General features: G+C 45.4%; 1 protein-coding gene across 3 annotated transcripts in view; it reads right to left on the reverse strand.

Moving 5' to 3' along the window:
* ATP7A (ATPase copper transporting alpha) overlaps positions 1–12741 on the reverse strand; it is a 461725-nt gene that overhangs the window by 186949 nt on the left and 262035 nt on the right. For all 3 annotated transcript variants that reach the window (XM_063937168.1, XM_063937169.1, XM_063937170.1), the window contains exon 7: positions 12515–12676. In XM_063937168.1, the coding sequence (XP_063793238.1) occupies positions 12515–12676 (162 nt within the window). The remainder of the gene's footprint in view (positions 1–12514; positions 12677–12741) is intronic.

The raw sequence follows: 12741 nt of genomic DNA on the forward strand, positions 1-12741 counted from the left end.
GACGGACAGCCCAGGCTCGCTTCGGTCTGGGCTTGGCAGGTCTGGAAGCATGAGCTTGCTTTGGGTATGCCTGACCTTTTACTTTAACTGGAGGACGAAAGAGTCTAGGGAAATTACTTTTAGCCTTCTGCGTGGAAGGAGCCGTACTAGGTAGACAAGCTGTTTTAGCAGTAGCCAGATCAGCCACAATCTTATTGAGGTCTTCTCCAAAGAGAATGTCTCCCTTGAAAGGAAGCACCTCCAGGATTTTCTTGGAATCCATATCCACCGACCAGGATCTCAACCAAAGGATACGTCTGACCAAGACGGACGTAGTAGCAGCCTTGGCTGCCAGCACCCCAGCATCGGAGGCCGCCTCCTTAAGGTACAGAGAAGCCATGGCAATATAGGGAGAGACATTGTCGAGCATGCTCAGATGCATTGGAGGTCAGTTCCGCCTGTAGCTCCTGAGCCCACGCCTCAACAGCTTCCGCAGCCCAATTTGCTGCAATGGTTGGCCTATGCACAGCCCCCGTTAGGGTGTAAATCGCTTTCAAACAACCCTCCACACATCTATCCGTCGGTTCCTTCAGAGAGGTGATGGTAGTTGCTGGCAGAGCATTAGAAACTACCATGCGTGCCACATGAGAATCTACGGGCGGAGGCGTTTCCCAATTTTTACATAGCTCCGCAGAGAGAGGATAGCGAGCCAACAGTCTCTTATGCAGTGTGAATTTTGTTCCCGGATATTCCCAAGATTCCTGACGGATGTCAGCCAGGTGTTGAGAAAGAGGTAAAACTTGTTTAACCACCTTCTTTCGTTTAAATCTGTCCGGATTTTTAGAGACAGCCTCAGGCTCAGGTTCATCAGAGACCTGAAGAATGGGCCTGATAGCCTCAATCAAATCAGGGACATCCACCAATGACTTCCCTTCCCCATCAGAAGCATCTGAGTCAGTGTCTGTGGGGTCGGTATATGCACCATCCTCCTCAGAGGATGTGTCCGGGATAGCAGTGGATTGTGTGGAGGTAATGGCCCTTTTAGAAGACGTCTTAGTCTTAGGAGGGCGAGAGTGAGATTTAGATTTAGTCAGTGACCGGTTCAATTGCTGTAACTGAGTGGAGATTTGATCTGCCCATGGCGGATTAATTGCAGGGACCATTTCTGCTGCATTGGCACAGGTGGTCCCACAGGGGGTGCCAGTTTAGTTACAAGCGTGTTTAACAGCGTGGAAAAGGTAGCCCAAGGTGGGTCATTTGTTGCCCCCGGTGCTACAGACCCACTGGGGGGTAAGGAACCCCCCTGAACCTGAACTCTCTGCTGCCAAATTTTCCTCCAAAATGTCCGCAGCATCACCACCATGCAATGTGGGAGAAGCCCTGGCTCCGTTGCCTCGTGTAGTTGACATAATAAGCACAATATTGGGCAACCTGGTACAATTCTTAGCAGCGATATACCTAGCAAGAACTGCCAGTGTAGTGTGACTTTCCTGTCAGCACAAACCGGGAATCCAAAAGATATATGGTGACTATAAATCACAAAGGAAAATACACAGCAAGTATATCTTGTGAAATACCTATTGTGACCGGACGGTCCCGTACGAAATCCCTCACCGTTTTCGCGTCTCGTCCCCAGTACACAGAATGGATGTTTAGGTCACAAGAGACCTGGTCACATAGGGGATTCCCGCTTACCGTCAGTAACCGCCTGTTACTGACTCCACCCACTGCGCCGTAGGCGGGTTTACGCTGCCACCAAACTCCTAACCTGCCGTGGCGTTTGGAACCACGGTTCTGCTCTGTATGCGTCGACACGCCACCTTGCCACACCTGTGTGGTGTTGACGAATCCCCAAACGTTGCTTGCCTAAGCACAGCACGGTAGCAGGCCAAAGGCGGAGTTTGAAGACGCTGGTTACACCCGAGACAGGAGAAAAATGGGGCTAGGTTTCGCCTAGTTCTGCAGGTCACAAGATGAAGCGGTCTTCTAGAGTCAGACGATGTTTATTTGCTCAATAATAGTCTTAAGAAAGACTCTTTCCTATTGCTAGTGGCAACGGCAATACAGCAAGATGTTACAGCAGAATCAAAATGGTATAATACACTTGGAGCTCACAGGCTACCTCTTTTTATACAATAAAACCACAGTACCACAGCGGGTCATGTCCCCCCTGAGTCCTTTCCATCCAATCAGGATATCTTACAAAACACAAATAAATTACATTTCAAAAGGATATAAGTGCATGAAACAATTTCCTCCTTCATGTCACACAGACAATGTTTGGTATCAGTTTAACATTCAAAATTGATACATTTATCACATAGCTTCAAATACGGTTTGTATTTGATTTATCAAATAAATGTTCTTCCTTCCTGCATATACCATTCAGGATTCGTATATCAATTAAATCAGCTTCGTGAAACAGGTTCCAAGCCCATACTACTTTACATATGGGATAAGGAGATCCCCCGTGATTAACATCTCTAAGGAACTTACACATCAAAAGGTATTGTCATTCACACCTCTGCTAGGACAGGGCCATTAGCATGTCACTTCCTATTCACAGAAAACAGAGCATGGTCATCCAGAAGTGCATCCTTCCAGTTAAAATGCAGGTCTAAAATATCTTAAATATGAATACATTTAAACATGCAATCCTATAATTGTGCACAGAGCACTACATATGACATGTTGAAATATGACATTAAACATATTTTTAAACAGTCCGCGCCCGGCGCCGTAAGTACATTTCAAATATGGTGCCTAGCACCAGTTGCATTCAAAAAGTGGCGTCAAGCACCCATTGTCTCTCAAAATGGCACTGGGCACTTAGGGGTTAACCCCTTACGTGCCGTGGCTGCCATTAACTATGTGGCCGCTAGAGTCTCCGGCCACACCTATATTATTTAGAAAACCTGACACACTTAGCCCCTCAGGTGACAGAATATAGGAGTAGCACGCTAAGTGAAATACAAGATATGGCAGCCACGCAGCAGCTACATGCATACACACATATGTAGTCACAAGCGTACCATGCAGAAATTATATACCATAAAACTGCACTGGACTATCAATACAATTAATACTCAGTATAGCTATATATGTTAACAATAGATATAACAAAGCACAGTAGATACTGGATATATATCACAGAGTGTTTGTACCACACAGCCCTGAATGTATGCACTCTTTCTTAACTAACACTGTCCCTTGACAGGTAGAATACTTAAGTGTCCTGTAAAATGCACAGCGCTGGCGATCAGGCGGCTTTACAGAGGAGGATTTGCCCCAGCAGTCCCAGGAACAGCTCAGCTCCATTGTGATGGCGGCTGACAGGGAGTGAGGGAAAGATATGCAGCTCCAGGGCAGCAACATTCACTGAAATGGCGCCCTGGGGCTGGGGCTACAGGTTAGGCCTTATCCCCCTGCTGGCTTCCCCACCGGACGCTGTGGGCTTTGTAAAAATTGGGTTTTCATGAGAGAAAAAACCCCCACCTGTGCCCAGTGTCCTAGTGACTAGTGGAGCGGCTGCCCAATTACAGTGTCCACGCCAGCACGCGTGGCACTACTCCCACGACCACGCCGGATCACGGTTAACAGTGGGCCAAAGAGACCCCTTACGTACCTGCGGCCACGCGATCCTGGAGGGCAGCGGCGGGTGTGTGTGACTGACAGGAAAGACACCTGAGCCTCCGCTGTAGTTACCCGGCAACCAGGGCGCGGGAGTATACAGCGCAGCTGGGAGAGTGATGGAGCTACAGCAAAGTATGTCTTATGACATACAGAAAAACTGCAACCCTTGAAGTCTTCAAAAGATTTTCTTCTTTTTTAAATTTAAGCTACAATATGGGCAGCAAAGGCCGCCCCCCTGTTGATTGCCTGCTTACTGCATGGCACCAACTTACAAACTGAGCTCCTGTGCACGGAGGCGGGGTTATAGAGGAGGCGGCGCTGTGCATCTTGGGAACAGTCAGAGCTTTGAGCCTGTTGGTGCCTCGGATCAAGATCCAACTCTACACCCCGATGTTAATCCTTGTGGAGCCCAGTGTACCCAGCAGCAGAAAAGATGAATTCATCTGTGCATGATTAAAGAAATCCACAAAACATGACCTGTTGGTGGTACTTGAGAACTGGTGCTCAAAAGCCTTCATTTAAATACTCTGTGCTGCTTACATACTGGCTACAAGTTTTCAGTCACCGCTGTCGCTGACTTCAAAACTGGCAACAACCAAACAAGCAGGTAATGTAAACAGAGTCAAACACACACTGATAAATATAATGTGTGATGTATAAGCCAAATTTCCATAAACAGGTGCTTTACAGAAGGATTACAGTCATCTGTTCACAAAGGTTGTCACATAGATTGATAAATGGTATAGTCTAAAGCTAGTATTGCTAGATCTTCCCTTTAATAAACATGTGTAAGATGTGTTCCAAATGGATGATCTAACACTATCTACAGCTGAAGATTGAGTACAACACACAGGTTCCCAATTGTAAAGGTGCTCTATCACATCAGAAAAAGATGGCTGCAATAATAAAAGGAATGGTATTTGCCTAGATTTTCATAAATGTAGTATGCTCTCAATACGCTGATTTTACAAACAAAAAAATTATATAAGTTGTAACACTGTAGGGGTGCAAGGTGCCTTTTCCTGGGGAATATGGCAGCACGCAGCAGCTGAGGAACAACACAAGTCCAGTTTCTGGTACAACTGACCCCGGCCAGTTTTATTGAAACAGAAAATAAAACAAACCCCAAAATAAAAATACCTTGCCTGTCCGGCACTAACTAAACATAAGATGTTCCTAACTGTCACTAAACAAAACACAGAGTTCTTCAGTACATACTGTATAGCTTACTTGCATCAGAAAGCGTGTCTCTCACACACAGATCCTGCAGCCTTCCCAGGCAGTCTGCCCATACTAATCAGGTTAGAAGCACTATATCACTCTTACACAGCTGAAACCCTGATTAGCCCTCTGTGAGGCCAAAGACCCGAACTGGGCCCAATGTCTAGAACTCGCCTTATCTCTCTCTCAGAGCCTTTACCCAGCTTTTACAGCAAACTGAAAAGGTTCAGACAAAACAAAAAGCATTTTTCCTAGAAGTTAACATTTTCTAAAACATGTAAGACAAGAACCTGGGACAAATATACCTGCCCTCAAACACTATCCCAGTGTTCTTGTCACATATCCCCCTCCCCTGTTTCGACCTAGGGGCCGGAACACTTGTAGCCCCCAAACAGAAGATGCGAGACAATGCATCTGCATTGGCCAATTGTGTTCCCGGTCTATGTTCGACAGTAAACTTAAAGTCCTGCAACGCTAGAAACCATCTAGTTACACGAGCATTCTTGCCTCTATTTACATACATCCATTTTAAAGGGGCATGGTCTGTCACTAGTCTGAATTGTCTACCCAAGAGGTAATATCTCAAGGTATCTAGTGCCCACTTAATGGCCAAAGCCTCCTTTTCCACAATGGCATACCTTTTTTCATGCTCATTGAGTTTCCTACTCAAATAAATGATAGGGTGTTCGTCCCCATCTCTGGTTTGGGACAGCACAGCACCTATCCCTACCTCTGAGGCATCTGTCTGTACCACAAATTCTTTTGAAAAATCTGGTGTTATCAACACCGGTTGTGAACACAAAGCCACTTTTAACGCTTGGAACGCCTTTTCTGCATCAGGGTTCCATTTCACCACATTTGACTGCTTCCCTTTGGTAAGGTCTGACAACGGCACCGCTGTGGTCGCAAAATTAGGAATAAACCGTCTATAGTACCCAGTAATTCCCAAAAAAGCCCTTACCTGTTTTTTATTCACTGGACGAGGCCAGTTTTGAATAGCATCAACTTTATTCAATTGGGGCCTAATCAGACCTCTGCCTATGGTGAAGCCCAAGTATTTGACCTCCTCCATTGCGAGGCAGCACTTCTTTGGGTTAGCAGTTAACCCTGCCTCTCTGATTGAGTCCAGTACTGCTTGTACTTTAACCAAATGTGACCCCCAGTCTGTACTGTGAATTACCACATCATCCAAATAGGCAGCTGCATATTTTCTATGGGGCCTCAAAATTTTATCCATCGCCCGTTGAAAGGTTGCTGGAGCCCCATGCAACCCAAAGGGTAACATCTTATACTGGTACAGCCCCTCCGGAACCGAAAAGGCTGTTTTTTCTTTGGCGCTATCAGATAAAGGTATTTGCCAGTAACCTTTGGTCAGGTCCAATGTGGTGAGAAACCTGGCTGTTCCCAGCCTTTCTACAAGCTCATCCACACGGGGCATGGGGTATGCGTCAAACTTGGACACCTCATTTAACTTACGAAAGTCATTACAGAAGCGTATGCTACCGTCGGGCTTCGGGATGAGCACTATGGGACTGGACCACTCACTGTTAGACTCCTCTATGACTCCAAGTTCTAACATGGTTTTAACTTCCTTAGAAATAGCTTCTCGCTGAGCTTCAGGAATCCTATATGGCTTTAAATGAACCCTGACCCCTGGTTCTGTGACAATGTCATGTTTTATTATGGTCGTTCGGCCAGGCAGCTCTGAAAATACCTCCCTATTTTGGATGAGAAATTCTTTAACCTGATTGTTCTGATCAGCTGATAATGTCTCTGACACCTTCACTGCGGGAAGCAACCGGGGTGAAGACACCGAAGGGCAAGGCTCAGCTGACAGAGACAACCTATCTTTCCAGGGTTTGATTAAGTTAACATGGTAGATCTGTTCGGGTTTTCTCTTTCCCGGCTGGTATACTTTGTAATTAACCTCATTCACTTTTTCCCTAATCTCAAATGGACCCTGCCATTTAGCTAGGAATTTGCTTTCCACAGTGGGTACCAAAACAAGAACTCTATCTCCAGGAGCAAATTCCCGTATCTTGGCACTCCGGTTATAGACCCTCTGTTGAGCACTTTGGGCCTGTTCCATGTGCTCTCTGACAACAGGTACCACGGCTGCAATCCTATCCTGCATTTGTGTTACATGCTCAATAACGCTTCTATAAGGAGTGGGCTGTCCTTCCCACGTCTCTTTGGCAACATCCAACAGCCCTCTGGGGTGTCTACCATACAACAAATCAAATGGAGAAAACCCCGTAGAGGACTGAGGAACTTCTCTGATGGCCATTAACAAGTAGGGCAACAAACAATCCCAGTTTTTCCCATCTCTCTCAACAACCTTTTTTAACATACTTTTTAATGTTTTATTAAACCTTTCCACCAACCCGTCAGTTTGGGGATGGTAGATGGACGTCCTGAGGTGAGTGACCTTAAATAACTTGCACAATTCTTTCATGATCCTTGACATAAATGGAGTACCTTGGTCAGTCAAAATTTCTTTTGGTATTCCCACTCTACTAAATACCTGCACCAGCTCCCTAGCTATCGCCTTGGTTGTGATAGTGCGTAAAGGGACAGCCTCAGGATATCGAGTGGCATAGTCCATAATTACCAGGATATACTGATGGCCCCGAGCAGACTTTAACAAGGGCCCCACGAGATCCATGGCTATTCTGTCAAACGGGACCTCTATAATAGGCATGGGAACTAGTGGGCTCCTGAAATGGGGTCTAGGGGCATGATACTGGCATTCAGGACAGGAAGAACAATATTCAGACACTTCTTTATAAACCCCTGGCCAAAAGAACCTTTGTAAAACTCTTTCAGTGGTTTTTTCTGCCCCTAAATGTCCTGCGGTAACGTGACTATGAGCTAAATCTAGTACCGTTCTCCGATAAGGCTGGGGAACTACCAGCTGTTCCACCACATCCTCACCCCTTTTGACAATGTGGTACAAGAGCTCATTACAGATGGCCATGTGGGGATACGTAACCCTGTCACCTGGTACCACAGGTTCCCCATTAACAATCTTAACATTCTCTCTAGCCTTTATTAAGGTAGGATCCTTTAACTGTTCAGACGCAAACAGATCCTTCTTTACCTCCAGGTCAGGCACGCTTTCAGTTCTAACTACTATGTCTCTGTTCCCGGCAAGAGGGTCCTCACTGGACTCCCCATCTGTCACTTCCCCAGCCAAACTAGCAAAAGGCAAAGGGCCAGAAAGTTCCGAAGACCCACGTACATCCAAAAAATCACCGGTATTATCAACTGGCTTTTTACTTCTCACATCTGTTGATAACCGTGATTCCCACAGTTTCCAAAAATGAGGAAAATCCCTCCCTATTATGGCCTCATGCACCAAGGTAGGGACCAGTCCCACTTTAACCATTGCTGACCCACAACAAGTTTCTATATTCACCTCAGCAGTGGCATAATATTGGGTATCCCCATGTATGCAAGTTACCCCAATAGGTATTTGCTGGACCTTTAAGGGGTTCACTAACCCAGCTTTCACGAGGGTAACTAAACTTCCTGAATCTAGCAAGGCCTCTACCCGGTTACCTTCTAAGAACACATCACACATTTGTTTTTCCAGCTCAGGTGAAGGTACCACAGTACAGGCTAACCTAGCAAAGAAAGACATTCTGCGACATTCAAAGGCAGCATCACATTGCATGGGTTCTTGCGTGACTGGGCAATTGGCAATAACATGACCTGGCATACCACACCTAAAACATTTAACCACACGATTATCAACCCATTTGGGCAGCATAGACCGTTCTAGCCCCATTGGCCTGTTTCCAGGGCCAGTGTTTACAGTCTCTCCAGCCTTGCGTTCTCTTAACCGCCCAGCAACGTTTTTCCACGGAACAGTCTTACCAGTCTTTACTGAAGGGCGCTGTCGAGGATCTATGGGTTGCTGGGTGGTCATCAGTAGTTCCTCTGCTGCCAAATACCTCTCTACCATGTCCACTAATTGGTCAGCAGTACCCGGGTTTCCATGGCTCACCCACTTGCGCAGGACCATGGGCAAAGATCTCAAGTAGCGGTCCATGACGACTCTTTCCACCATCTGGGGACCAGTTAATGTCTCTGGCTGCAGCCATTTTTTTGTTAGCTGAATAAGGTCGTGCATCTGGGAGCGCGGAGGCTTCTCCATGGCGTACAGCCAACGGTGCACCCGTTGCGCTCGTACTGACAGCGTGACTCCCAGGTGGGTCAGGATCTCAGTCTTTAGTTTATCATAGTCCCGAGCCTCAGCAGGGCTTAAATCAAAGTAAGCTTTTTGGGGCTCACCTGACAGGAAAGGTGCCAGCAGACTGGCCCACTGTGCTTTCGGCCAGTTCTCACGCTCGGCAGTCCTTTCAAACGTGGTCAGATAGGCCTCCACATCATCAGCCTCTGTCATTTTCTGCAGGAAGTGACTGGCTCGTATAGAACTAGAGCTGGTTGGAGCACTGACGGCCACATCTCCAACCCGAGCTGCAAGTCTCTGCACCACTTCTGCTAAGGCCTCTCTATCCTGACGCTGTAGTCTCCAATTTTCCTCCATTGCCACCTGCTGCTGTCGGTTGGCCTCCTGCTGAGCCGCTGTAGCTTGCAGCAAGGCTTTAAGCAGATCCTCCATGTCAACAGATTTTTCAGGCGGCTTTGCAGCTGCTTTCACCCAGGACATATATCAAACCCTCAGGGGTGAGTCTCAGTAACTTCACACTGGGCTGTATCTGCATAAACCACCGTTTTCTGCAGGCCTCACAAAGCTGCTGCTTTCACTTATGCGCAGAACGGCCTGCTCGCATTCTCCACCAAGTTGTAACACTGTAGGGGTGCAAGGTGCCTTTTCCTGGGGAATATGGCAGCACGCAGCAGCTGAGGAACACCACAAGTCCAGTTTCTGGTACAACTGACCCCGGCCAGTTTTATTGAAACAGAAAATAAAACAAACCCCAAAATAAAAATACCTTGCCTGTCCGGCACTAACTAAACATAAGATGTTCCTAACTGTCACTAAACAAAACACAGAGTTCTTCAGTACATACTGTATAGCTTACTTGCATCAGAAAGCGTGTCTCTCACACACAGATCCTGCAGCCTTCCCAGGCAGTCTGCCCATACTAATCAGGTTAGAAGCACTATATCACTCTTACACAGCTGAAACCCTGATTAGCCCTCTGTGAGGCCAAAGACCCGAACTGGGCCCAATGTCTAGAACTCGCCTTATCTCTCTCTCAGAGCCTTTACCCAGCTTTTACAGCAAACTGAAAAGGTTCAGACAAAACAAAAAGCATTTTTCCTAGAAGTTAACATTTTCTAAAACATGTAAGACAAGAACCTGGGACAAATATACCTGCCCTCAAACACTATCCCAGTGTTCTTGTCACAATATATTAAAAAAAAAAAAATGTTCTGCTCCATGCTATGTAATGTGCTTCAGACATGGTTTAATTATTTTATGACCGTCAAACAAGCAAGTAAACATTCTGCAAGTAAAAATTTCTGGGATACTATGCAGGACTATTTAGGCAGTGTTTTTCCAGTGGTCATAAAAAAAAATTAGCTCTAAATAATTTTTTTTCTCTTTTTCTGCTTTATATAAAGCTCTTGTAACACTACTCTAAAATGCAGCACCACAAGGAACAAGTGTTCACATTCCATAGGCTAAGCATTGTAGAATAATGGACACGTTTCGCTACATACAATAGGGCAGTAGGGGTTGGGTTAGATAGGGACTGGGAAGAGTGTGGAGTGGTAGGGGCAAATCAGGACAATGAAAAGAGAGAAATGCAGATTTTTTCAATATAGTCACCTCTGTGTGACACGTATACATACCACATACACACACTCCCTATGTACACTGCACCCCCCACCACATTATTATTATTATTATTCATCATCATCATCCTTTATTTATACGGTGCAACATGGAATCCGCAGCGCCCAATTACAGAGTAAACAAATAAGCAAAACATGAAGACAGTGACTTACAATTCAATACAATATAGGACAAATAAATGGTATATAAACATAGCTGCGTCAGTAAACAGCACTGAAATAAGTATAAGAGCGTCTGAAAACCGAGGGATCTGGTGCTGCCGTCACTGGGAGTATTGAAAAGAAGATAGGTTGAGTAAGAAACGTAAAAGCAAACGAGGGAAGAGAGCCCTGCTCGTGAAAGCTTACATTCTAAATACTGCCCCTATATACACTGCACTCCCCACCCCTTCCATATTCTGGCCCTATATACACACACTGCACCCCCATACTCCTCCGTATAGTGCCACCTATATACAGGGATCCCCCTCCTCCATATACTACTCCTGCCATATACCGCATACTCTCACTCCATCCTCCATATACTATGCTGCATCCCCAAGGTTACTTGCCATCTCGGGATTCGGCAACAAGTAGCAGCAGTAACCAGATGCAGGAACCACCAGACAGACCCGCAGCGCTCAGAGCAGAGGCATCGGGGATACATGAGGTCATTTATCAGTAAGAAAAAGGAGGTGAATCAGTTGGGCTGGAAGAAGTGAGACCCTGTGTCAGGTGAGCAGTGCAGTGATTGGAGGGGTTGGTGCTGGGGCTGCAGATGATGAGGGTGAGGAGGTGGATAACCGTCTCAATTGCTTTAAATATACCACGTGCCGACGGAGGTGCGTGGCCCTGTGCTCACCCCTCCCACATCCTACACAGGTAATGCCCAGACCTCTCCGACCAGCTGCTGGTGGCTACTGGTGTCCTCTACCCCCCAGACTGGCCGGGAGCTGTGCGGGGACTGGTGAGCTTACTTGTGCCAGTACTGGTGTATATTGTGCAGCATCATTATAGCCTGCCCATTACAGATATACAGCATCTATATTTTACACTACACGTCTCACACACATGACCGCCCTCCTAATATAATCTGTCCCTGGTGTCCTTCATTTTGACCGGCCTTTATCTAGTAAGAAAGAAAAGTATTCATGTTTATTTTCTGTAACTCCAACTGATTCCCAGACAGACCACTGGACAGACCCTGCTTTGCATGATGGATGGAGGTACCTGGCTAAATTCAGATTTCTTTCCATTTAGTTTAAGTTGGTTTTCATAAAATGCTAACATTTAGACAGCACTAAGCCCATTGCAGATCACTGAATTGTATTCTTATCAATGTATGTATTACTAAATTCTTCTGACTGTATTGCTTTATATTTTCATTTTGTTATCTTTTATTGTATACTATGTTTTAAAAATATATATTTTGGAAAAGAATATTCTCCTTATTTCAAAGTGCCACTTAATCATATATTATCACAAGTCTTTATTTTTAAAGTCTTTGGTTCCACTACCCATATGATACATTATGAAGGTTTGTTGCTACTTGTAAATTACTTTGCACTGAATGCAAGTACCTTGTATCTGGATAGAATTAATTCCCCTAACGGAAGGACTGCAATTTATCTTTTCTATACATACTGTATAATGCTACATTTAACATAACCAAGCAAAACCTAAGACTATGAGCATTACCAAGAGTTCTAAAAATGTATTAGAGACCGTCCAGAAAACGTCCTGAACACTGTAAGTAAGAACATAAATTGGCTCATTTTCTGTTTTATAAGGCCTCATACAATGGCTGCTCAGAGGTTGTGGAACAAAGAGCAGTGACTACAGTAGATTATAATAAAATACAAACACTCACAGTAATAATTTTCATGAGGTCTCTTGGTCCAATGATCTCCGGATCATATTTAATATGGGCTTTATTTGTAGCAAGAGCTACGGAGCTGTAGAGTACACCTTTAGTGTTCATTAGGCAAGACTCAATTTTATGTACGCAGGATGCACATGTCATCCCCCTCACCTGTCAAAAGAAAAAGGACAACTGAAAAGCACAAAACTCATGCATTTCTTGTCTATCACACCTGG

Source organism: Pseudophryne corroboree, chromosome 8, assembly GCF_028390025.1.
Source record: "Pseudophryne corroboree isolate aPseCor3 chromosome 8, aPseCor3.hap2, whole genome shotgun sequence".
Classification (NCBI taxonomy): Eukaryota; Metazoa; Chordata; class Amphibia; order Anura; family Myobatrachidae; genus Pseudophryne; species Pseudophryne corroboree.